The sequence below is a fragment of the Erinaceus europaeus genome, chromosome 1, assembly GCF_950295315.1.
Source record: "Erinaceus europaeus chromosome 1, mEriEur2.1, whole genome shotgun sequence".
NCBI lineage: Eukaryota > Metazoa > Chordata > Mammalia > Eulipotyphla > Erinaceidae > Erinaceus > Erinaceus europaeus.
The window spans coordinates 102,776,003-102,801,771 of NC_080162.1; the positions used below are offsets into that span (position 1 = coordinate 102,776,003).

Consider the following 25,769-nt stretch of genomic DNA (forward strand, 5'->3'; position numbering starts at 1 on the left):
GTACCGGAGGGATTGAACCCGGGTTTTTGTGCTTTATAACATGTCTGCTCTAGAGGGTGGGGCGGCAGCGCAGTGGGTTAAATGGCGTGAAGCGCAAGAACTGGCGCAGGGATCCTGGTTTAAGCCCCCGACCCGCCACATGCAGGGGAGTCGCTTCACAGGCGGTGAAGCAGGTTTGCAGGTGTCTATCTTACTCTCCCCTTCTCTGTCTTTCCCTCCTCTCTTGATTTCTCTCTGTCCTATCCAACAACAACAACAATAACAACGACAACGATAAGCAACAAGGGCAACAAAGGAGAAAAAGTAGCCTCCAGGAGGCACTGAGCCCCAGCAATAACCCTGGAGGTAGGGAAAAAAAAAAAGCATGTCTGCTAAATCCCATGTGTAACCACATAGCCCCTACCTATTTTCCAAAACATATGTATCATTTGACCTTCTCATCAGCAGAATTTCCAGGGTAATTATATGATTCATGTGTTTAGGAACCACACCAGTTAACTTATTTCCTACAGAATGTTGTAAAATTCCTTTTTTTTTTTTTTTTAGTGAAGCGACCTCCCCCCCCCCCAGCTCAAACCAGGATCCAGTAGCTGATCCTTGCGCATTCCACCACTTGCGCTTAACCCATTGCGCTACTGCCTGACCCTTTAAAAAAAAAAATTATTATCTTTTTTTTTTTTATTAATAGAGACAGCCAGAAATCAAGAGAAAGGGGCATAGAGAGAATGAAAGAGACAGAGGGACACCTGTAGCCCTGCTTCACCACTTGTGAAGCTTTCCCCCTGCAGGTGGAGACCAGGGACTTGAATCTGGGTCCTTGCATACTGTAACATAAAGTGTGCGCTCAACCAGGTGCACCATCACCTGGCCCCCATTTTTTTTTTTTTTTGCCTCTAGGGTTATTGCTGGGACCCAGTGCCTGCACTAGGAATCCACTGCTCCTGGAGGTTCCCCCCCCCCTTTTGTTTTATCTTTGTTGTGGTTATTATCGTTGTTATTGCTGTCATTGTTGTTGGATAAGACAGAGAGAAATGGAGAGAGGAAGGAAAGACAGAGAGGGAGAAAGAGACACCTGCAGACCTGCTTCACCACCTGTGAAGCAACCCCCCCCTCTGCAGGTGGGGAGCCAGGGGCTCAAACCAGAGTCCTCACACCTGCCTTTGCGCTTTGTGACATGTGCGCTTAGCCCGCTGTGCTACCGCCCACCCCAAATTCTTCTACTGAATTTTATTTATTTTAATTATGATAGAGAGAGGGGGAGATAGAGGAAGAGAGACAGACAGAAATAAGAAGTGGGAGGGAGAGAAGAAGAGAGACATTTAGAAAACTGCTTCACCGCTCATGAGCCTTCCTCCCTGTAGGTAGGGACCAGGGGTTTGAATCTGGGTCCTTCTGCATAGGTCTTTGTGCTCTTTACCAGTTGCACCACTGCCTGGCCCGCCACCATTTTTTTTTTTTTTGTAATATTTATTTTATTCACAAGAGACAGAAGAAGATAACAAAGCAGCAGTCTGGCAAAGGTGGTGCCTAAGACCGAACATAAGTCGTCATGCTTGCAAGTTGCCATCTCACAACTATTATAAATTCCTTGTGTCTAAACTTCCCCCGTGTCCCCAGCAGTCTTCTCTTCTAAGAGGAAAGTTAGTTAAATTGTTCTAAAATTTTGTTTCTAGTCTGTCACTTGACTGGCCTTTTTGGTCTCATCTTGCCCCAAGTTTCTATTTTGTTTTGGTTTCTCCTGGTCATCACAAGCTCTCCTGCACAGGGTACTTACACAAGCTATTCTTTGACCTGGCATGTGCTTTCTTCCTCTGTCTAGTTAACCCATTATCTTCTTTAAGATTCAACACAATAGACAGTTCCTAAGTCTCTATGCAGAATGTCATTTAGCATAAATTCAACACTACCTAAATTGGAGAAGAGTGTTTATATTTTTGTTTTTGGTGCCAGCGATGGAAGCCAGAGTTCATATATGCAAAGCACATGCCCTAATGCTGAAGTATATCCCCTTATCCCCTGCCATAAACTTTTCTTTTGAAAACAGACTAAGATCTTAGTGATTAAGACATTTTGCTTCAAAATCAGAAAGTAAATTCTTTTTTTTAATATTTTATTTTATTTATTTATTCCCTTTTGTTGCCCTTGTTGTTTTATTGTTGTAGTTATTATTGTTGTTGTTGTTGTTGGATAGGACAGAGAGAAATGGAGAGAGGAGGGGAAGACAGAGAGAAGGAGAGAAAGATAGACACCTGCAGACCTGCTTCACCACCTGTGAAGCGACTCGCCTGCAGGTGGGGAGCCGGGGTTCGAACCGGGATCCTTATGCCGGTCCTTGTGCTTTGCACCACCTGCGCTTAACCCGCTGCGCTACAGCCCGACTCCCCAGAAAGTAAATTCTAATTCCAGCTAATCTGAATCTGATTTGAAAACACAAGAGCCAAGGAATACAAAGGTGACACAACACTGAAATTTAGACTGTGTCACCCATTTCAAATGCAAGGGTTAATTTACTGCATGAGTTTCATCATGATTTTGCTTATCCTAATTAAGTTAAAATGTTTCAATAATTTCAGTTTTATAATAAATAACAATTAGTTATCTGTTTAGCTAATAACAAATTTTCTCTTCAAGTGTCCTTATGAACATTTTATTTGCTGCCAGGCTTATCACTGGGGCTTGGTGCCAGACACTATGAACCCACTGCTCCTGGTAGCCTTTTTTTTTTTGGATAGGACAGAGAAATTGAGAGAGGGGAATATAGAGAGGGAAGGAAGGAGGGAGGGGAGGAGAGAGACACAGAGAGAGAGAGAGAGAGAGAGAGGGAGAGAGGAAACTGCAGATCTGCTTCACAGCTTGTGAGGTATCCTCCCTGCAAGTAGGGAGCAGGGGACCCAAACCTGGTTCTTTGCACGGGTGCTTGCACTCAGTACTACGTGTGTGTGTGTGTGGGGGGGGGGTCTTTCTTACAGGGTTATTGCTGGGCTCAGTGCCTACACTACAAATCCACTGCTCCTGGAGGCTACTTTTTCCCTTTAGTTGCCCCTGTTGTTTATTATTGCTGTTGTTATTGTTGTCATTGCTGTCGTTGGATAGGACAGAGAAAAATCAAGAGAGGAGAGGAAGACAGAGAGGGGGACAGAAAGACACCTGCAGACCTGCTTTACTGCCTGTGAAGCGACCCCCCTGCAGGTGGGGAGCAGGAGGCTCCAACAGGATCCTCCCACTTTATGCCATGTGTGTTTAACCCTGAGTGCCATCACTGAATCCCCTTCTTATGAACATTTTATACGGAGCCAATTACTTTTTGTTAATATAACTGACACACAACATTGTAGTCAATTTAGGTGAGCAACATAATTTCACATTTGTATCCAATAGCAAAGGACCACAATAAGTATATTTTCTATTTTGATAATTTTTCAAGTTTACAATGCAATGATTGCCGTTAAGCACCTGTTGTACACCCACATCAGTCCTCAGTTTTTTTTTGTTTTTTTTTTTAAAGATTTTATTTATTTATTCATGAAGAGAGAAGGAGAGAGAGAGAAATAACCAGATATTACTCTGGTACATGTGCTGCCAGGGATTGAACTCAGGACCTCATGCTTCAGAGTCTGATGCTTTATCCACTGCGCCACCTCCTGGACCACAGTCCTAAATCTTTAACTGAAAAACTGATCCTCTCGATTCCCTTCACCCATTTCACTTGTTCCCCAACCTCCTCTCACCTCCAGTGCCCACTTATCTGTTCTCCTGATCTATGAATTTTATCTTTTTGGATGCTACATATAGATTAAAATTACATGGTATTTGTCTTTGTGTCTAACTTCCTGACTTATTTCACTTAGCACAATGCTCTCAATGCAAAATTTCATTCTTCCTTGTGACTGTGTAGTATTTATATGTGTGTATGTATGTGTGCGTGCATGTGCGTGTGTACATATGCAGCTGAGGTTTAAACAATAATAGCTGGGGGCTGGCGGTGGCACATGCAGTTAAACGCACATAGTACATAGTACAAAAAACAAGGATCCGGATTCAAGCCCCGGGCTTCCCACCTGCAGGCTTCCCACCAGCTAAGTAGGTGTGCAAGTGTCTTTCTCTCTCCTTCCCTATCTCCCCAACCCTCAATTTATTTCTGTCCTATCCAATAAAGAAAAAAAAGAGGGTGGAGGTATAGCATAAAGGTTACACAAAGAGACTTTCATGCCTGAGGCTCTCAAGTCCCAGGTTCAATCCCCCACACTGTCATAAGCCAGAGCTGAGCACTGCTCTGGTAATAAATAAATAAATAAATAAATAAATAAATAAATATATTGGAGAGGAACAAGACAGAGTTCACCTGATTATGACTTACTGCATGAGAGGTCCTGAGTTCAGGCACAAGGAACACCAGCAGAGAGAACCACATGGGAATAGTAAGAGTGATGTTATGATGTTTACTCTCTCCATCTCTCTCTCTCTCTCTCTCTCCTTCTACCTCTACCTCTACCTCCCCTCTAAAAAAACAAGAGGAGAAAAATGGGTTGGGGAATGATTCACCCATTAGAGTGCGCAAGAACCCAGCCTCAAGCCCCCATCCACTGGGGTTTGGGAGCACCATGCAAGTGGTACAACGACACTGTGGTGTCTCTCTCACCTTCTACCCAGAAATAAGTCCAATCAAACAATGACTAACTAAGAAAAAGTAATTCACCTACAATGCTGAACCAGGACAGAAGCTTTAAGAAAATCCCAAATTCGACAGATCTATATAAACTTCCTGATGAAGACCATGAAACTGTGCTCCTAGAAACATTTTTTATATAATTTTTTTTTTATAACCAGAGCATGGGGAAGGGTGTGCTCTACTGGGTGAATCATCTCCAAGCCCTTTATTTTGTGTCTTAAATTAGGATTGCAATTTACACAGCTGTAATCAACACTTCTCTAATTCTGCAACATTTTCATTACCTCTTACCATAAAACCTCAAGCCCATTACCATGCAGCATATATCAGAGCTTCATTTAAAATATACATATATTTTATTTTAATGAGAGAGAGAGAGACTTCTTCTTCTTCTTCTAGCGTTTGCCCTTCTTCCGTAGCCAGTCAACAGCGTCAGGTTGAGCCTGATGTAAAGTTTCGAGACCTCCTTTGAATCTGGAGAGGTGGCAGTCGTTGACTATGTGGGTCATAGTCTGTCTGTAGCCGCAGGGGCAGTTCGGGTCGTCTCTGGCTCCCCAGCGATGGAACATAGCGGCGCACTGGCCATGGCCTGTTCGATAGCGATTGAGGAGGGCCCAATCATAACGTGCTAGGTCAAAGCCGGGTTGATGCTTGCAGGGGTCTGTGATGAGGTGTTTGTTCTTTACCTCAGCTGACTTCCAACTCTGTTTCCAAGAATCTGGAACAGAGAAGTTCAGTGTAGGCGTAGGGGACTAGATTGGGTGACGAGACGTCAAGCATTGGACAGGGTGGGCGAAGATATCTGCGTATATTGGCAGGTCCGGTCGAGCGTAGACGTGGGAAATGAACTTAGATGATGCCGCATCCCGACGAATATCTGGCGAGGCGATGTTGCTAAGAACTAGCAGCCATGGAACTGGGGTGGAACGGATGGTTCCAGAAATTATCCTCATGGAGGAATATAATTTGGAATCGACCAAGTGGACATGGGGGCTACGGAACCATACTGGGGCACAGTATTCTGCAGTGGAATAGCATAATGCCAGAGATGATGATCGTAGTGTGGAAGCGCTCGCGCCCCATGAGGAGCTGGCCAGTCTTGCAATGATATTATTCCTCACGCCCACCTTTGCTGCAGTTTTTATGAGATGTTCGTGAAATGACAGGGTGCGATCGAGAGTAACGCCAAGATAGACTGGCTGGGCTTCATGCCGGATTCTCGTATCGTCAAGCTGCACATTAAGCTCACGTGAGGCCGAGGCATGGTGTAGATGGAAAACAGATGATACCGTTTTTGCAGTGCTAGGGATTAGTCGCCATTTTTTACAGTAATCAGGTATCAGAGACATGTCTTTCATGAGTGTTTTCTCGAGGATGTCGAACTTGGATGCCTGAGTTGCACAGCAGATGTCATCGGCGTAGATGAACTTCCTTGAAGAAGTTTCTGGGAGGTCATTGATGTAAATATTAAATAGCGTAGGAGCCAGAACAGAGCCCTAGGGGAGGCCACTTGAGACAAGTCTCCATATGCTAGACTTGTCACCCAGATGCACCCGGAATCTTCTGTTTTGGAGAAGAAACGATAGTGTTGGCCACCCATGGAGGCAGGCATCTTGAGATCTTGACTAGGAGAGAGAGACTGAGAGACCAGAGCACTGCTCAGATCTGGCTTATGGTGGTGCTGGGGATTGAACCTGGGAACTCAGATCCTCAGGCATTAAAGTCTTTTGCATAACCATTATGCTAACTCCCCAACCCCAATATTTCATTTATTAGCACCTAATAATATTCTATTGCATATATATACCATAATTGGTTTAGTACATACCATCAGTAGATGGATATTTGTATTGTTTCCTTCTTAGCAATAATGCTTATATGAACATTTGTATACAAGTCTTTGTGTGGATATGTTTTTATTTCTCTGTGATACATACTAAGACGTGGAATTACTGGGTCAAATGCTAAGTATTCTTAAGATAAGTAACTTTTCTTATTTCAAAGGGCTTTTGAACACAAGCAAAAAAAACCTGATTTCTATAAGTGCTAATAAGAAATCCCTTTAAAAAAGATCTCCTAATATCTTTGTTATAAACAACACTGTATCATACTACTGCTCAAATTGAGACTCAGATAAAAATTCTTTTATATATATACATATATATGTATTCCCTTTTGTTGCTCTTGTTGTTTTATTGTTGTAGTTATTATTGTTGTTGTTATTAATATCATCATTGTTGGACAGGACAGAGAGAAATGGAGAGAGGAGGGGAAGACAGAGAGGGAGAGAGAAAGATAGACACCTGCAGACCTGCTTCACCGACTACTTAGCAACTCCCCTACATGTGGGGGGTGTGAGGGGGTCCAACCGGGATCCTTATCAGATAAAAATTCTAAGATGATTTAAGAATTCTTTTAAGAACCCCCTGGCATTGGGCAAAGAGACACCTCACTGGTGGTGTTTTATATCAGTCAGGGGCAGAGCAGATAGTCCTTTGTTCATCCTAGCTTGATGCCTGGATCAGTGGCCAGAGCTGTTTCATGCCTAGGGCACATAAGTTAATGTGCTCTTTCTTGGTCTTATAAATACCCTGTAAAGTGTAGTGACTGAAAAGTATGGAAGCTTGCTTTTTGGCAGGAGTATAATGATAAATGTCCTCTGTACAGTTTGGTTGCTGTGAGGCCAGGTGGGTCACAATTGGCTTTGAGAAAGCTGGGTTGTCTAATTTGATAAGTGAGCTATATTGGATGGTTTCTGGCACTTACCAGTAATATGTATTACATACCTGTCACTTAAAGAAAGATAGAATTTAGGATATCGGGCCTTGGGTTGGGTTCAGTTCAGGCCCCAGCATTATATGTGCCAGATACTTATTTTTTCCTTTAATAAAATTGGCAATCCCAACATCTCAAATCTAATGTACTAGTTGAGCTATTAGCCTACTTTTCCCATAAAACTTATTCTCAGGACAGATAGAGATTGAACCTCTACCCACAACGACCCCGGATCCATACTCCCAGAGAGATAGAGAATAGGAAGGCTATCAGGGGAGGGGATGGGATATGGAGATCGGGTTATGGGAGTTATGCGGAACGAGATTGAACCTCCAAACCCATGCACTACAGGTACACAGGTTTCTGGATAGAGGAAGTAGGGATCTTAAAATCTGCTTTTCATATGAAAACTGAATTTAGTAATAGTGGTGTTTTATTTGCAAGTATATACTTAAAGCATTTTAAATTGGGTCTTCACAGTGCTAGCTGTTAAGAGCATTTACAATAAAAAAATTTCTTTAATTAAAAAAAAGAATTCTTTTAAGTGTAAATCACCATACTAAATGAAATCTACACTAGCCTATTTAATCAAAATAATAAAATAAAATTTTATTTTTTGCAGCATGCCTTTGTAACTGACAATTTGCTTAAGACAGTTAAGAATGCATGTAAGCAGGAGGAATAAATAGGAATTTAAAATACCAGATATCCTCTTTACAGAAATATGTATTTTCCTCCCCTATCCTGGCCCTGTTTTTCATTTCACAGAGAAAAAAAAAAGTTTAGCATTAATTATAATGAGTCCTGTAAAGTCCCAAAGTCTTTCATAAAAGTAGCTTTCAGATATTGGAGACCGAATTAAACTTCTAGTCACCTTTTATTTCTATAATTTTCTCATCCCCCCCCACCAAGGCAATGTACATTCTAATTCAACAGAAAAATAAGAGCTGGATGAAAAAAAAATCCAATAAAGAAAAAAATTAAGGGTCCAGGGTGTTTACAAACACATTTTTTTGATGTAAGGAAAAGTCAAAAACACCTTGCAGCGGAAATCGAGCAGAATCGAGGGGAAGCCATCAAATAAATGTCCTACCCATCAGAGCCACCCACACACATTCGCTTGTTAACCAACAGCTCTGCCCTCCCTCCAAAGTGTTTCTTTTTAAAGCCCTGCAATAAATAAATTAATTAATTAATTAAATAACCCAACTAGTGATTCATGCTAATTACCCCATGTGACAGCCCTGGAAACATCCACCTGCTCGGAGGTGTCAAGGCTCCTAGACGCGGTCACCCGCGGTCACCCGTGACTCCGCTGCAGCAGGAACAGCAACAACAGCCCTGACAACCCGCAGCTGAGTAAGCAGGAGCTGTTTACCCTCATTTCAGAAGCTTCCCAGACGAGGAAAAATAAATAAATAAATGAAATCATCCCTTCCTGCCTCCCCGCACAAATACTCGTGAAACACTGGGGTGGAAAAACCGTCTCAAGACACACCCTCCCCCCCCCCCCAATAAGATAAAATAAAATCCTCAGAAATAATCTCTCACACTTGAGCATCAGACCCCTTGAAGGTGTAACTCCCCCAAATGGGCTGGGACACGGCAGAGACTGACCCAGATGCCCAAGGCGGGAGCTTCTGCTCCCCGATACCCCCGCCACCCCCAGGACCGGGCCCCCGACGCCGAGGCGGGGAACTGGGGACCCCGATGAGAAGTGGTCTTTCAGCCCCCTCCCTCCCCACACCTGGATCGGTCCCACCTGCGGGCAAGAGCGGAGGAGGGAAGAAACGGCAGAGAGGGCTGACCTTGTTGCTACTGACAGTGGAGCGGCACATCCTGCTGCTTCCAGGAAAGCGGCCCGAAGGGCATTTTTTTTTTCCCCCCCCCGGAGGAAGGAAACTGGGCGGCTGCGGGGCGCGGAGGCGGTGGCGGTGGCGGTGGTCAGGGCGGGCTGTGCAGCCTCGAGCGGCGACGGTCCGAGGACTACATCTCCCAGGCTGCTCTGGGCCGCCGTGCGTCGTGACCCCGGCGCGCACGGAGGCGGTGACTCTTACCTCACAGAGGTAGCTCCTCCGCCGGCTGCGACTGGCCGCCCGCGGTCCATGGACCGGAACCCGGGGCCGACGGGCAGGAACCTGGGTCGCGACTGCCACCTCCCCGCCGCAGGCTCCTCCTCCTCCTCCTCGCTCCTCACGGCTTCCTCCGGACGCCCGCAGGTCGCGCACCGCCGTTGCCGGACTTGTGGCGCTGTCCCCGGGAGTCTGGGTGGCGGGTTCGCGGTGACCGCCGGACTGAGGCCTAGACTCCGCCGCCTCTCAGTGCTATTGTCCCTGGGCCCGGCGCTGCCCCGGGCCGCTCGGGAAGCCGAGTGCGCCTGCTCCGTGGAAGATGCCGGACCAAGCGCTACAGCAGATGCTGGACAGGTACGGGCCTCCGCGGGGGCACCGCGAGCCGCGAAGCCTGACGGGCCCTGCCCGCGCTGGGCCTCGAGGCTCGGGGGGCGGGGGGCAGCGGTGCCCGGCTCCGGGGAGGAGTTCCACGCCGTGGGGGGGTGGGGCGGGAAGTTTGGGGGGGCAGGACCCCCGGAGGAGGAGGACCACAGAGCGGGCGGCTCAGGCTCGCAGACATACTATTACTAATAGTGATATAATAATAATAAGCGTACCTTGCGGTGGGGCTTCTCGGGTTGCAACCACGCCAGTCTGGAGTGAGAAGATCCTCCGCACAATTAGTTTCTTTTCTTTTTTTAAAAGTTTTTTCTTTCCCCTTTTGTTGGCCTTGCTTTTATTGTTGTTGTAGTTATTATTGTTGTTACTGATGTCGTGGTCGTTGGATAGGACAGAGAGAAATGGAGAGAGGAGGGGAAGACGGGGAGAGAAAGACAGACACCTGCAGACCTGCTTCACCGCCTGTGAAGCGACTCCCCTGCAGGTGGGGTCATTTTTTTAATAATATTTTATTTATTAATGAGAGGGATAGGAGGAGAGAAAGAACCTGACATCACATGGTACATGTGCTGCCAGGGATCGAACTCGAGACCTCATAGCTTGAGAGTTCAACACTTAGCCACTGTGCCACCTCCCGACCACTTTTATTTTATTATTATTTTTTTTTTTAACCAGAGCACTGTTCATCTCTGGTTTATGGTAGTGCAAGGAATTGAACCTGGGACTTTGGTGCCTCCGGCATGAGAATCTCTTTGCATCACCATTATTGCTATCTCCCCCCCAACCCAATTAGTTTTTTTTTTTAACTTGTTTATTATTTTTATTTATTGGCTAGAGACAGCCAGAAATAGAGAAGGGGGAGAAAGAGGGAGAGAAGCAGAGAGACACCTGCAGCCCTGCTTCACTACTCGCAAACTTTTCCCTCTGCAGGTGGGGACCGGGGGCTCGAACCCGGGTCCTTCTAACGTGCGCCACCAGTCAGCCCGCTAGTTTCTTTTTCGCGCTGTGTGCACTTAACCCGTTGCTCTACCGCCCGACTAGTTTACTTACCAACCTCTACCCCTCCCACACACCCTCAGCACCCGGTTTGTAAAATGTTTGCGGGGCTGGGTGTCACTGATGGAAGAGCCAACCTGGCTCTACACTTTGAAGACTTGTTAAAAAGCAAAACAAACAAAGGCAAGGCTGAGCACTTGATAGGCTGTGGTTTCATTCCTCTTTCACCCCTCTCCTGCCTTCACCTCTGAACCCCCCAAAATTGTAAAGTCAAGAGTATCCTCAAGGGAGCATTAGTGGTCTGGGGTAGAGGAGAGGATTTGGAAAACAGCCCCGCCCCCTCCTCCTCTCCTGAATATTTTGCATATTGGGCGATTCTACATCAATTTTCTATTTTAAAAAAAGGTGGAAGTCGGGCGGTAGCACAGCGGGTTAAGCACATGTGGCGCAAAGCACAAGGACCGGTGTAAGGATCACAGGTGGTGAAGCAGGTCTGCAGGTGTCTGTCTTTCTCTCCCCCTCTCTGTCTTCCCCTCTTCTCTCCATTTCTCTCTGTCCTATCCAACAACGATGACATCAGTAACAATAATAACTACAGCAATAAAACAGCAAGGGCAACAAAAGGAAATAAATATTTAAAAAAAAAGTTTCATCTAATGCTGGAGTTAGGGTGGCCAGGCGGCAGCACTCTAGGAGATAGGACCCGGGTTGAAGCCCACCCCCACCCCCCACCTGCAGAGGGGTAGCTTCAGGCCTGGTGGAGCAGGGCAGCAGGTGTCGCTCTTTCTCTCCCTCTCTATCTCTCCCTTCCCTCTAAGTAGCCTATCAAATAAAATCATTAAGGTTTTGGGGGGTCGGGCGGTGGGTTAAGCGCACTTGGCGCTAAGCGCAAAGATGTAAGGATCAGCGTTTGAGCGGCTCCCCAGCTGCAGGGGAGTCGCTTCACAAGCGGTGAAGCAGGTGTCTATCTTTCTATCCCCCACACTGTCTCCACTCCTCTCCATTTTTCTCTGTCCAATCCAACAAGAATGACATCAATAACAACAATGATAATCACAACAACGATAAAGCAAGGGCAACAAAAGGGAAAAAGTAGCAATGGATTCCAGGCACCGAACCCCAGCGATAACCCTGGAGGCAAAAAAAAAAAAAAATCGAGGGAGTCAGGCGGTAGAGCAGCGGGTTAAGCACACGTGGCACAAAGCGCAAGGACCCACAGCTTGCTTCAGGAGTGGTGAAGCAGGTCTGCAGGTGTCTATCTTTCTCCCCGCTGTCTTCCTCTCCTCTCTCCATTTCTCTGTCCTATCCAACAATGACGATATCAGTAGCAATAACAACAATAACTACAACAGTAAAACAAGGGCAACAAAAGGAAATAGTAAATATTAAAAAATCAAAATAATACTGGAGTTGCCATTTCCTGTTGGGGTGAGTTGGTTCTATAAACCTTGATGAAATCAGTTCCACCGCCCTCTGCTGTTCAAATCCTAGTCCATGGGTTCTATCCTGATTTGGGGGTTGGGGTGGAGTGGGGGGAATCTATCCTTATTCCCCACAACCAGGTCTTAGCTTGCTGGCCTAATCAGCACCAGGCCAGTCCCTACACTACTACTTGTAGTTGCTGACTGTTCTCAATACTCCACTAGCCCCTGTGCTCAGAAGATTTTACAGCTTTTCATAGTTTTTGAGTTGCAGCCCAACTGTAAGTGGTTAAAGGAGGGTGTACCCAATTAGACGTTGTTTGGGTACACCACACCCAAAATGCAAGCCACCCAAAAGTCCTCCCAGCTTGACAGGTTTGTTTGTTTGTTTACTGGTGCTTAGACTTTTGTGACATCTAAACTGATAGAAATCACGTTACTTTCCAGTGTTAGTGTTTAGTCCTGTGATTACTCCAAACCTTGTGTAATGTCGGCATTCAGGTCAGGCTGTATGATGGCCCCATTTTTGTGTTAGCATTTACAGGCTCCTGGAAGGCAGGTATTTATTATTCTTCATCTTGATACTGAAACAGCCCCGCATCAGGTATATTTAATATTTATTTAGTGAACAAATGCACGGTCTTTTAATTTCCCCCAGTTGTCTAGAGCGCTCATAACTTAGCATGTTTTCTTTCACTATACTTTAGCATACTGGCAAATTGCATAACACCACTAAAGCCTTCCCAGAGGAGATGCTTCTCACACTGCCAGTTCCCATCAAGATCCTTTTCTGGTGCAGAGTATCTTGTAAACAAAAGTAATTTGTTTTCCTGAGAGATTGCAACTTTCACTTATATGTTGATGACTTTTAGAGGCATTCTCACGTCCAAAAGCAGACCAGGCTTTCATCCATGCTGAAGATTTAAAAAGCCAAGGAGTGCTAGTGAGGTATTTAAAACTAGTTAGCAGAACTTTGAGAATTTTAACCGTTTACAGAAGCAGCTGACCTTACTGCTGGCTTCTGCTCTCATTCTGCACCATGTAGCCTTTGGAAATCCCTTAAGGTAGATTCTTGAGCTGACATTCAGAGACCTTTGTTAGATAAGTAGTTTTTAAACTGCCTCCACTTTAAAATCACTTTGAGAGCTTTTAAAAGATGACTCTACTTAATTGTAAAAATTGAGTGAAATGGGGCCCATGGCTCACTGGTTTAAGGACACAGTACAAAGTCCAAGGACCCACATAAGGATCCTGGTTTGAGCCTCCGGCTCCCCACCTGCAGGGGAGTCACTTCATGAGCAGTGAAGCAGGGCTGCAGATGTCTGTCTTTCTCACACTCTCTCTCTGTCTTCCCCTCCTCTCTCCATTTCTCTCAGTCCTATCCAACAAGAACATCAATAGCAACAATAACTACAGCAATAAAAAGCAAGGACAACAAAAGGGAATAAATAATTTTTAAATGGGAAAATGGCTGACAGGAGCAGTGAATTTGTATTGCAGGCACCAAACCGAGCCCCAGCAATAACCCTTGAAACAATGATATAGGGAGCCAGGTGGTGACACACCTGGTTGGGTGCACATGTTACAATGCACAAAGACAGAGACCTGGGTTCAAGACCCCAATGTCCACCTGCAGGGGTAAAGCTTTGCGAGTTTTGAAGCAGTATTGCAGGTATCTGTCTCTCTCCCTGTCTGTCATCTCCTTCCCTCTCTATTTCTGACTGTCTCTATCCAATAAATAGATAATTAAACAATTTTAAATGAATGATACGATTGGTTATACTCTTAGTCTTTCAGAGTTTAATAACTAAAGTTGAATTGCTCTGTTCTTCGTGAATACCTGAATTTCAAGTAGCAGTTATTTGTTAATTGTGATAAATTTTATAATTATAGTACTTGTAGGTGAAGTATATGTAAAGAGAGAAAAAAGATAGGAGGCTGGGCTGTAACACAGTGGGTTAAACGCACATGGTGCAAAGTGCAAGGACCAGTGTAAAGATTCCGGTTTGAGACCCCACGCCCCCCACCTGCAGGGGGGTTGCTTCCCAAGAGATGAAGCAGGTCTGCAGGTGTCTTATCTTTCTTTCCCATTCTCTGTCTTCCCCTCCTCTCTTGATTTCTCTCTGTTCAACAACAACAGATATAACATACTAACAATAACAACCACAGCAAGGGCAACAAAATGGGAATAGCCTCCAGGAGCAGTGGATTCGTAGAGAGCCCCAGCAATAACCCTGGAGGCAAAAAAAGAGAGGGAAATAGGTTTGGTTTGTTCTTGATGGTGTCAGATCAAACCATGTAAAGCATGTACTTTACAACTGAGCTTGATTCTTCAGCCCTAGATAATGCATTTAGATTACCTTTCATTTATCTAAAAATTGTTATTTTTATCTTAAGGATGTTCTGTATAAATACTTTATTTAAATAATTTACACTACTACAAATAAACAGTAGTTTAAGAGTGGTGAGAAAGGAGATAGTTTTTCTAGTACTGTGAAAGTTTTGAGATCACAATCATTACCCTGAATCATAATCATTCATAAACTTTCCATTAGATTCCCTGAAGCTTTCCTGGTCTTTACTTCATTGCCATACTTCTCTAACAAGAAGTATTTTTTAAGGTTTTATTTATTTATTAATGAGAAACATAGGAGGAGAGAGAAAGAGCTAGACATCACTCTGGTACATGTGCTGCTGGGGATTGAACTCGGACCTCATGCTTGAGAGTCCGCTGCTTTATCCACTGCTCCACCTCCCCAACGACAACAAGAAGTCTTTTTTTTTTTTTTAATATTTATTTTATTTATTCCCTTTTGTTGCCCTTGTTGTTTTTTATTGTTGTAGTTATTATTGTTGTTGTCGTTGTTGGAAAGGACAGAGAGAAATGGAGAGAGGAGGGGAAGACAGAGAGGAGGAGAGAAAGATAGACACCTGCAGACCTGCTTCACTGCCTGTGAAGCGACTCCCCTGCAGGTGGGGAGCCGGGGTTCGAACCGGGATCCTTATGCTGGTCCTTGTGCTTTGCGCCACCTGCACTTAACGTGCTGCGCTACAGCCTGACTCCCCTTTCCCCCCCCCCTTTTGTTGCCCTTGTTGTTGTAGCCTCATTGTGGTTATTATTATTGCCATTGTTGATGTTGTTCGTTGTTGGATAGGACAGAGAGAAATGGAGAGAGGGGGAGAGAAAAACAGACACCTGCAGACCTGCTTCACCACCTGTGAAGCGACTCCCCTGCAGGTGGGGAGCCGGGGGCTCGAACCGGGATCCTTACACTGGTCCTTGTGCTTTGCACCACATGCGCTTAACCCACTGCGCCACCGACCGACCCCAACAAGAAATCTTAATAACCGTTTTCCATCTTTTAAAAATATCTCCCAAAGATTAGAATTAAATGTATAGATAGTTCATAAAATATTGCAAAAAAAACTGCAGGCATAGACCTAAGTTTTGAGACCTGGGCCTACCTAGTGACGCTACTAGAAATGACTTTGTGACCCCCATCTCTCAGTAAACACTGAGAAATTTGCTGCTGGTTTTGCCTCATTTATTTACACCTGGCTACTAGACTAGGAATGTAGCCAGTGTTTCAAGAACAGTCAGGTAGAAAGAGGAGCATGAGAGACAGACAGCTGGGAGTATGGATCGGCCTCCCAATACCCACGTTCAGTGGGGAAGCAATTACAGATGCCAGCCAGACCTTCAGCCTTCTGCACCCCATAATGACCCTGGGTTCATACCTCCCAGAGGGATAAAGAATAGGAAAGCTATGGGGGAGGAGATAGGATATGGAGTTCTGGGGGTGGGAATTGTACCCCTCTTATATCTTACTTCTCTGGCCATTTCAATTTCTATAAGAACAGTTTCTTATGTTTTAACATCTCTATCATCAAATCAGTATCCCATTTTGGTTATCATAGGCCAATGCCTGAAGTTAAGAATGATTCATGGGCAGGGGAGATAGCATAATGGTTATGCAAAGAGACTCTTGTACCTGAGGCTCCGAAGTCCCAGGTTCAATACCTTGCACAACCATAAACCAGAGCTGAGTGGTGCTCTGGTTAAAAAAAAAAGGGGGGGGGGGAGAAGGATTCATAATTATATTTGCTTCCATCTGTATATAAAAAGTAAACAGAGATAAAGGCTTCTTTGATCACTATTGATCACAGTCCCATATCCTCCCCCTATCCCAGCTCCACTGTCATTAGTGGGTTCATGTTCTTGCAGTCTTTTTTGTTTGATGCTTTTTATATACCATGTATCATTTATAGAATTGTTTGTGGGCAGGGATAGTTAGCATATTGTTATGCAAAGAGACTCAAGCCTGAGGCCCCAAAGTCCTGGGTTTAATCCCCTGCACTACCATAAACCAGAGCTGAGCAGTAAATCCAATAGTTTACATGCATAACATTTCCCAGTTTTCCACATAACAGTACAGCCCCTACTAGGTCCTCTGCCATCCTGTTCCAGGACCTGAACCCTCCCCCCAACCCACTCCAGAGTCTTACTTTGGTGCAGTACGAAACCTCAGTTTTTTGTTTTTTTCTTTTTCTTTTTTTTTTAATTTTGCCTCCAGGGTTATTGCTGTGGCTCAAATCCACTGCTCTTGGAGGACTTTTTTTTCCTTTTTGTTGCCCGAGTTGTTTTATCGTTGTTGTGAGGTCCCTCTCAGTACTTTTCAAATTCTGGTCACTCTTGCCTGGATTGACTTGTGTCTAAGTAAGGTAAGTAAAGGGTTCTTTTTCCTCCCTGTAGGCTATGGGAGCCTGAGGGCTTTTAAACTATAAGTAGGCTTCTTAGCTTAATCACTGACTCCTGACCAAGAGATAAAGCAGGGTGGGGCAGAGATAACCCAGTGGTTATGCAAAGAGACTCTCACAGCCCCACTGCTAGGCCACCGAGGTATAGCTCTTCTGGAGTTAGTTCCCTGTCCCCTGGTGTCAGCACAGGGCCTTCCCGCTGCTGCTCCAGACTCTGAGGGAGTATTTGGTGAGTCTTAGGGGATTGGGCCCTCCTCAATCGCTATCGAACAGGCCATGGCCTGTGCGCCGCTATGTTCCATCGCTGGGGAGCCAGAGACGACCCGAACTGCCCCTGTGGCTACAGACAGACTATGACCCACATAGTCAACGACTGCCACCTCTCCAGATTCAAAGGAGGTCTCGAAACTTTACATCAGGCTCAACCTGACGCTGTTGAATGGCTACGGAAGAAGGGCAAATGCTAGAAGAAGAAGAAGGGGAGTCCTCTCCTCCCTTCAGCTATCTTTTTGTTTGTGAAAGAGACTGGAGGTGGTGTCTTAACTGGTAAACTGCCGGACTGTTACCAGCCACTTAATCTCTCCCTAGGCTCCTTTCTGTCCACAAGCCACGGGTGTTTGCACTCACCGGTGATTTGGTGGGTTCCTGAAGTCCATCTAGTCCTGTCTTGTTGCAGTCCTAGGTGGTCTCCTTTGGTATTCCTAGTTGACCCGAGAGAGGAGAGGAGAGGAGAGAAACACAGCTGCTGCTGCTCCGTAGCCCCTCCTCCAGAAGTCCTAAAATTTAAGTCCTGCCAGATGTTGCTAAGTCCGGAAGCTCCACCCAGTCCGTACTTGGTGCAACACAGAAATCCTGTTGACACTATTTTGAGTGGTGGTTCTTACCTTGCTTGTTTAAAAATAGGTATTGTTTTTATGAGTGAGAAAAATCAGAGCACTTCTTCCACATATGCAGTACTGGGAATTGAACCCATGACCTCACATATATGATAGTTCTGCCTTAGTTCTGCTTTCTACCCACATCCCTGGCTTAAATGGATTTTTTTCCCTTTTGTTGTCCTTATTTTATTGTTGTAGTTATTATTGTTGTTATCGATGTCGTCATTGTTGGATAGGACAGAGAGAAATGGAGACAGGAGAGGAAGACGGGGGGAGAGAAAGACAGACACCTGCAGACCTGCTTCACTGCCTGTGAAGCAACTCCCCTGCAGCCGGGGGCTCGAACCAGATCCTTACGCCAGTCCTTGCTCTTTGAGCCACGTGTGCTTAACCCACTGCGCTACCACCTGACTCCTGGATTTTTTTTTTTAACTAATTTTATTTTTTCTTATTCTTTATCCCTCTGGGAGAGAGAATAATTTTTTTTTCCGTGTGTTTGTTTCTGAGTCTGTAAATTGGTTTTTTTTTTTTTTTTTTTTTTTTTGGTTTGTTTTAACCAGAGCCCAGCTTAACTCTGGTTTATAATTGTGGGAATTAAACCTGGGACCTTTGGTGTCTCAGGCTTGGAAGTCTTTTTGCATCCCCAGCCCACTTTTTAAGTCTCTTGTTTTATAAATATAGTTCCTTGTAACCCCCCCTTGTGACGTTAAATAATGATCATAGGGGCTGGGGATACAGCATAATGGTTGTGCAAAATAATGACCGTAATTAGTAGGTATTCAACTTGATTTAGTAAGAGAACTTGAATAATTGTAAATTAAAGGCAAGCTACCTATAAACATTCCTTGAAATGTTTATGAATTTTACTATTAAGGAAAAATAATTGGAAGGGGGGAAGCTAATTTTTTAACTTGAACACTGCTAAATTCTGGTTTATAGTGGTGTCTGGGATTGAACTGGGACTTCCCAGCCTCAGGTAGGGAAATCTGTTATGTAACCCACTGTGTTATATTCCTAGCAAAATTTATCATCTTTAAATCATGTAGACTGTTCAAATGGTTTTTTTAGGAAAGGGTGGCTTGTTTCAAATATGGATTAGTGCTGTGATTAGAACCAGTAAAGCTATAGACTTACTATAAGAATGAAGTAATGTTCTTTAAATACATCTCAAAAGGTATGTCTTTAAAATTTATTTACATGGTCCGGAGGTGGCACAGTGGATAATGCATTGGATTCTCAGCCATGAGTTTGAGAAGGACTAGAGACCTCACCAGTCTATAATATCTGATTAGTCTTGCTACTGAGCACAATTACACTACTAGTTCTGACAGAAACCACTTATATAATTAAGTGGGAGTGGGCAGTAGATAACAAATTTTAATTACCAGCTGTTTTACAATCTTGTCTTCTGTTAGGGTTTTTTGTTTTGTTTTACCAGAGTACTACTTAGCTCTGGCTCATGGTGATGCTGGGGATTGAATTTGGGACTTTTTTTTTTAATATTTATTTTATTTATTCCCTTTTGTTGCCCTTGTTGTTTTATTGTTGTAGTTATTATTGTTGTCATTGTTGTTGGATAGGACAGAGAGAAATGGAGAGGGGAGGGGGAAGACAGAGAGAGGGAGAGAAAGATAGACACCTGCAGACCTGTTTCACCGCTTGTGAAGCGACACCCCTGCAGGTGGGGAGCCAGGGCTTGAACCAGGATCCTTATGCTGGTCCTTGTGCTTAGCACCACCTGCGCTTAACCCGCTGCGCTACAGCCCGATTCCCGAATTTGGGACTTTAGAGCCTAAGGCATGGGAGTCTTTTTTGCATAACTTCTTTTTTTTTTCCCTGATTTTTTTTTTTTATTGGGGAATTAATGTTTTACATTCAACAGTAAGTACAATAGTTTGTACATGTATAACATTCCCCAGTTTCCCATATAACAATACAACCCCCACTAGGTCCTCTGAATCCTTCTTGGTTTTGCATAACTTCTATGCTACCTTCCCAACCCTATAATCAGACTTTTTGGGGGTGGGAGTGTGCACATGTGTGAATGGGGCACATTGAATTGAATTATATTTGCTTTAATGTCAAAACCTGTGTTAATTGGGTGGGAAAAAAATTGCAGCCTAATTTCATAAGAGCAATTAGACTTGATGAAGTATCCTTAAAGGCAAAATAGACAAGCATTTTAAATTTAAGCAGCTGAATGAGAGTTTATTTTATTTAAATATTTATTTATTTCCTTTTTGTTGCCCTTAAAGAGTTTATTTTTTAATGTAAGTATCCCAGATTTGAGAGCTTGCAGACGTCTATAAGTCCTTTCCAAAAGGAAAAGCAGGGAGTCGGGCTGTAGCGCAGCAGGTTAAGCACAGGTGGCGCAAAGCACAAGGACCGGCGTCAGGATCCCGGTTCGAACCCCAGCTCCCCACCTGCAGGGGAGTCGCTTCACAGGCGGTGAAGCAGGTCTGCAGGTGTCTGTCTTTCTCTCCCCCTCTCTGTCTTCCCCTCCTCTCTCCATTTCTCTCTGTCCTATCCAACAACGACAACAATAATAATAACTACAACAATAAAACAAGGGCAACAAAAGGGAATAAATAAATAAATAAACTTTAAAAAAAAAAAAGGAAAAGCAATCAAACTTATAATGGAAATTTGTAGCCCCAAATTTGTCATATCACTATCCTAACAGAATTTATATTAATACCTTCATCTCTTAACATCTTTGTGCTCTTTTTTAAAAATGTTTATTTATTCCCTTTTGTTGCCCTTGTTTTATTGTTGTAGTTATTATTCTTGCTGTTATTGATGTCGTCCTTGTTGGATAGGACAGAGAGAAATGGAGAGAGGAGGGGAAGATAAAGAGGAGGAGAGAGAGAGACACCTGCAGACCTGCTTCACCGCCCATGAAGGGACCCCCTCCCCACAGGTGGGGAGACAGGGGCTTGAACTGGGATCCTTAAGCCAGTCCTTGCACTTTGCACCACCTGCGCTTAACCTGCTGCGCTACTGCCCGACTCCCTTTTGTGCTCTTTTTTTAAAAAACAAGATTTAATAATCTTTCTTTTTATAGTTATACCCTAACCAGAAGTCTTTGCTTCTTCCCTACTCAGTTTAAAATTTGATGAGGCCCTAAGTTTGATCCCCAGCACATGAGAGCCCAAAGACAAAACAGCTGGAATTTGTTTGTAATGAGACAGTTCTTTGAATTTTCTTGCATACATAAAAACTAAATTAGCATGCCCCAGGAGGTGGCACAGTGGCTAAGACACTGGACTCTCAAGCATGAGTTCCTTAGTTCAATTCCTGGCAGCACATGTACCAGAGTGATACCTGGTTCTTTCTCTCTCTCTCTCTCCTTTCTCATTAATAAATAAAATCTTTAAAAAAAAAAAACTAAATTAGCTAGCAAAGTGGCTCAGAACACACATTCTGCTGTTAAATGGAAAGAGCATTGCATGAGATCATTTGTACAGTACTTTAGTTTTTCAAGTTCAGGAAAGTAAAAAGTGTTTTTAGAGCAAAGAAATAGTCACATCTTCTGTGTTTACCTCCCATCCAAGGATTATTTGACCTTATTATAAAAGCAGCTGGGGCACGAGGAGCTAGATGAGCATAGGACTTGCATACATGAGGTCCCAGAGATGCCACAAGTTCACTCCCTAGCACCATATATCAAAGCTGAGCAGCACTCTGATCTCTTTCATCCTCCCTATTCACTTCCTTCCCCCCCCATACATGTGCACATCTTTTAAAAATGAATATAACCAGCTTGGATTTTTTTCCTTTGATTGCTGGCTCATTAGAGAAAGTGAAGAATTTACTGGGAAAATGGAGATTGCCTAAAAACACAATACAGAAAACAGTATTCTCTAGAATAATACAAGGGAAAGTAAGAAAAGATAAAACTGCTCAACTGGAAATGTACTGTTTTGTATATACAAATAAGCTTATCCTGTTAAGTGGGAGCTACAGTGGAGAGGAGGCTGGGGTCCTTAAAATAACATGATTTCCTCTCAATTTACAGAAGTTGCTGGGTGTGTTTTGCCACTGATGAAGATGATAGAACAGCTGAATGGGTGAGACCATGCAGGTGCAGAGGATCTACAAAATGGGTTCATCAGGCTTGTCTACAGCGATGGGTGGATGAAAAACAAAGAGGAAACAGTACAGCCAGAGTGGCATGCCCTCAGTGCAATGCTGAATACTTAATAGTTTTTCCAAAGTTGGGTAAGAATTTCTTTAAAATAATGCAGATATATCTGACATTATATATAGGTCTGTGATCACCCATCTCTGCTTATTTGTGGCTTTCTCTGTTTCATCTTTTTTGGTTCCTAACTAAATCATTTTTTAAATTTTGCTAGCAATTTTGCATTACTCTTACTATCTCCCTAAATTTCCTCATTTGTCTGTGTATCAAATCTTTTCATTTGGTTGAGAAAAAAAGAATTGTGTAAAGTCCAATAACAAAGTTGTAATAAAAAACAGACTACAGTGGGTTGGGCGGTATCACAGCAAGTTAAGCGCACGTGGCGCAAAGTGCAAGGACCGGCATAAGGATCCCGGTTTGAGCCCGGGGTTCGAGCCCCTGGTTCCCCACCTGCAGGGGAGTCGTTTCACAGGCAGTGAAGCAGGTCTGTAGGTGTGTATCTTTCTCTCCCCCTCTGTCTCCCCTCCTCTCTCCATTTCTCTCTGTCCTATCCAACAATGAACAACATCAACAACAACAATAACCACAGCAAGGGCAACAAAAGGGGAAAAAATGGCCTCCAAGGAGCAGTGGATTCATGGTGCAGGCACTGAGCCCCAGCAATAACCCTGGAGGCAAAAAAAAAAAAAAACTGACTACAAAGCATCATTCTCTGGAGACCTTTAGTGTGGGTGATAGAAAAACAATAGTGTGTTCTAATATCTACTCTTAAATTCTTTCATTACTTAAGAAATAATAGAGAAATAAAAGATTTAATAAAAGACTAAATTAAACTTTCCCTTGAAATCCTCTTTACATGGTTGTCTTTCATAAAAACTGCTTTTATTTTTCTGTAAAATGCGTAAGGAACAATCAATGGTTTAAGTACAGCAAACTGTTTAAAGAAAGTTGTAATTATGAATGACAGTTTGGTTAACATTTTCCATTATAGCCATATTGTGTGAACTGGTGTTACTCTCTTTATGTCTATTCCATGCCAGCTATTAAACATTTTAAGTATATTGGCTATAATCATGAGATATTTAAAGGCAATTTAGGTTCTGAGGAGAAAAGAGTAACTTTCAGCAGGACAACATTAGAGAAGATACTGGAAATAATTATTGGATATATTAGCTTTAGCCTAAGTATTATGTATACTGAAATCAAATCCATGTTTGTCTATCTTGTCATCAAGGGCTTCGCTGCTCTGGAACAACTTTTTCAGATAGAGAAAGAGGGAGAGAGGAAAAGACACTACAGCACCAAAGCTTCCCTCATTGTAGTAGGGACTAGGCTAGAACACAGAACAAACAAGCAGGCACCCTCCCAGGTGAACTCTGTGTAGTTCACTCACATGTGGCTAAAGCAAATCAACTTGTTTTAATTAAAAAAAAAAAAAAAAAAAAAAAAAAAGAGTCAAACTGTCTCTCAGGCTTCACTGTGGTGGTGATTGTTTAAGAGTGAGGGCACATGGGAGTCGGGCTGTAGTACAGCGGGCTAAGCGCAGGTGGCGCAAAGCACAAAGACCGTCATAAGGATCCCGGTTCGAACCCCAGCTCCCCACCTGCATGGGAGTCGCTTCACAGGCGGTGAAGCAGGTCTGCAGGTGTCTATCTTTCTGTCTTCCCCTCCCTCTCTCCATTTCTCTCTGTCCTATCCAACAACGACAACAACAATAATAACTACAACAATAAAACAACAAGGGCAACAAAAGGTAAAAAAATAAATAAAATAAATATTTAAAAAAAAAAAAATTTAAAAAAAAAAAAAAAAAAAAAAAAAGAGTGAGGGCACAGAACTGTAACATAAGGTGATTAGTAATAAGGCAGATAAAATTTACTTGGTCTGTATATCTCTAGTGGAATGCATAGGAAGAAATGAAGGAAAGTTTTGTAGTAGAATTCAAAATTTGTGAACTACATGATGGGTCTTAATGCATATTTCTGAATTTAAATGCAAAAAGGTGATCAGAATTTTATTATAATATCAAAACAATATTTGAAAAGTCTCTCTTGTATTTACTATCAACTATAAAACATCAATCCCCAATAAAGAAATAATGAAAGAAAGAGAGAAAGAAAGACAAAAAAATAATAATCTAAGCATTGGGAAAAGCAGTGACATATTTTTTTCTTTTTGGCTCCTGGAGGCCATTTTTTCCCATTTTTGTTGCCCTTGTTGTTATTGTTGCCGTTGCTGTTGTTGGAAAGGACAGAGAAATCGAGGAGGGAAAGACAGAGAGGGGAGAGAAAGATAGACACCTGCAGACCTGCTTCACCACCTGTGAAGTGACTCCCCTGCAGGTGGAGAGCTGGGGGCTCTAACTGATATCCTTATGTGGTCCTTGCGCTTTGAACCCAGTGCACTTAGCCTGCTGGGTTACCACCTGGCCCCCTAAAAGCAGTGACTTCTGCAATCTTCCACCACATTTATACCTGGCTCAATAATTCCAATGTTCTCTTCACTTTTTTTGAATGGTTTCTTTTCTGATTCTTTAATTCTACTAAATTAGGTAATCCCACTTTTCAGCTATAGGTTGGTTGTTGGGAATTCAGTTTTAGACTAGTATTGGGAATAACAGCAAGCATAGGATGATTCTGTTAGAATTTTTAGATGTTCAGTTGAATGAATACAAGAAATATTGCGAGGATTTTCAGCAAATTTATGGTATTCAGTGAGTCATTGACTTAACAAATGTATGAGACTCAGCAGTAAAGTTGAATGTTCTAGTTTGGGAAATATCCATGTGTAGATCTGTCCTTTTAATTGTGTTCAGTTCTAGGACATAATGTTTTCACTCTAGTGGTAACTGAGAGTTTTAAATTCAGTATGTAACAATGTACTGATTTATTTCTACAGAAGTAAAGTAGGGAATTAGGCGGTAGTGCTTAATTGGGTTAAGCGCACGTGGCATAAAGCACAAGGACCAGTGTATGGATCCCGGTTTGAGTCCCCAGCTCCCCACTTGCAGGGGAGTCGCTTCACAAGCAGTGAAGAAGGTCTGCAGGTGTCTATCTTTCTCTCCCCATCTCCCCTCATCTCTCGATTTCTCTCTGTCCTATCCAACAACAACATCAACAACAATAATAGTAACCACAACAAGGCTTTTCCTTAAGAATTATTTCACTCTCTATGTGTCAGCAACTGTACTGTAAACCATTTAGCCCCCAATAAAGTATAAAAAAAAATTTAAAGAATTATTTTGTGGTCTGGGAGGTGGCACAGTGGATAAAGCATTGGATTCTCAACCATAAGGTCATGAGTTCAATCCCCAGCAGCACATGTGCCAGAGTGGCATCTGGTTCTTTCTCTCTCTGCCTGTCTTTCTTAAGAATAAGTAAACAAATTCTAAAAAAAGAAAATAATTATTTCACTATCAAATGATAAATTTAGGTGTGCCAGGTGGTGGTCACCTGGTTGAGTGCACACGGTACAGTGCTCAAGGACCCAAGTTTGATCCCATGGTTTCCACCTACAGGGAGAAAGCTTCACAAGTGGTGAAGCAAGGCTGCAGGTGTCTCTGTCTCTCTCCGTCCCTATCACCCCCTTCCCTCTCGATTTCTACCTGTCTCAATCCAATAAATAAGGATTTTTTTTTTTAATTTTTAAAAAATAAGTTTAGGTTATTCAGTGTACTAC

At 43.3% G+C, this 25,769-nt stretch overlaps 2 protein-coding genes and 1 non-coding gene across 12 annotated transcripts in view; 2 read left to right on the top strand and 1 right to left on the bottom strand.

Annotated features, from left to right (window-relative positions):
• The window catches only part of CPEB3 (cytoplasmic polyadenylation element binding protein 3), a 306,673-nt gene extending 297,033 nt beyond the window's left edge, over positions 1-9,640 (bottom strand). For 3 of the 10 annotated variants that reach the window (XM_060192020.1, XM_060191963.1, XM_060192011.1), the window contains exon 1: positions 9,253-9,474. The gene's annotated coding sequence lies outside the window, so the exon portion shown is untranslated. Of the gene's footprint in view, positions 1-9,252; positions 9,477-9,501 lie in introns of those variants that run through there. The other 7 variants (XM_060191997.1, XM_060191990.1, XM_060191982.1 and 4 more) reach the window with 4 other exon arrangements.
• On the top strand, positions 7,091-7,227 carry LOC132542944 (small nucleolar RNA SNORA48). Its single transcript, XR_009553915.1, has one exon. It is a non-coding gene; the product is annotated as a small nucleolar RNA SNORA48 (small nucleolar RNA).
• The window catches only part of MARCHF5 (membrane associated ring-CH-type finger 5), a 36,863-nt gene continuing 20,589 nt past the window's right edge, over positions 9,496-25,769 (top strand). Inside the window, exons 1-2 of the mRNA XM_007516797.2 lie at positions 9,496-9,870; positions 21,966-22,168. Of these exons, the coding sequence (XP_007516859.1) occupies positions 9,836-9,870; positions 21,966-22,168 (238 nt within the window). The 5' untranslated portion in view covers positions 9,496-9,835. The remainder of the gene's footprint in view (positions 9,871-21,965; positions 22,169-25,769) is intronic.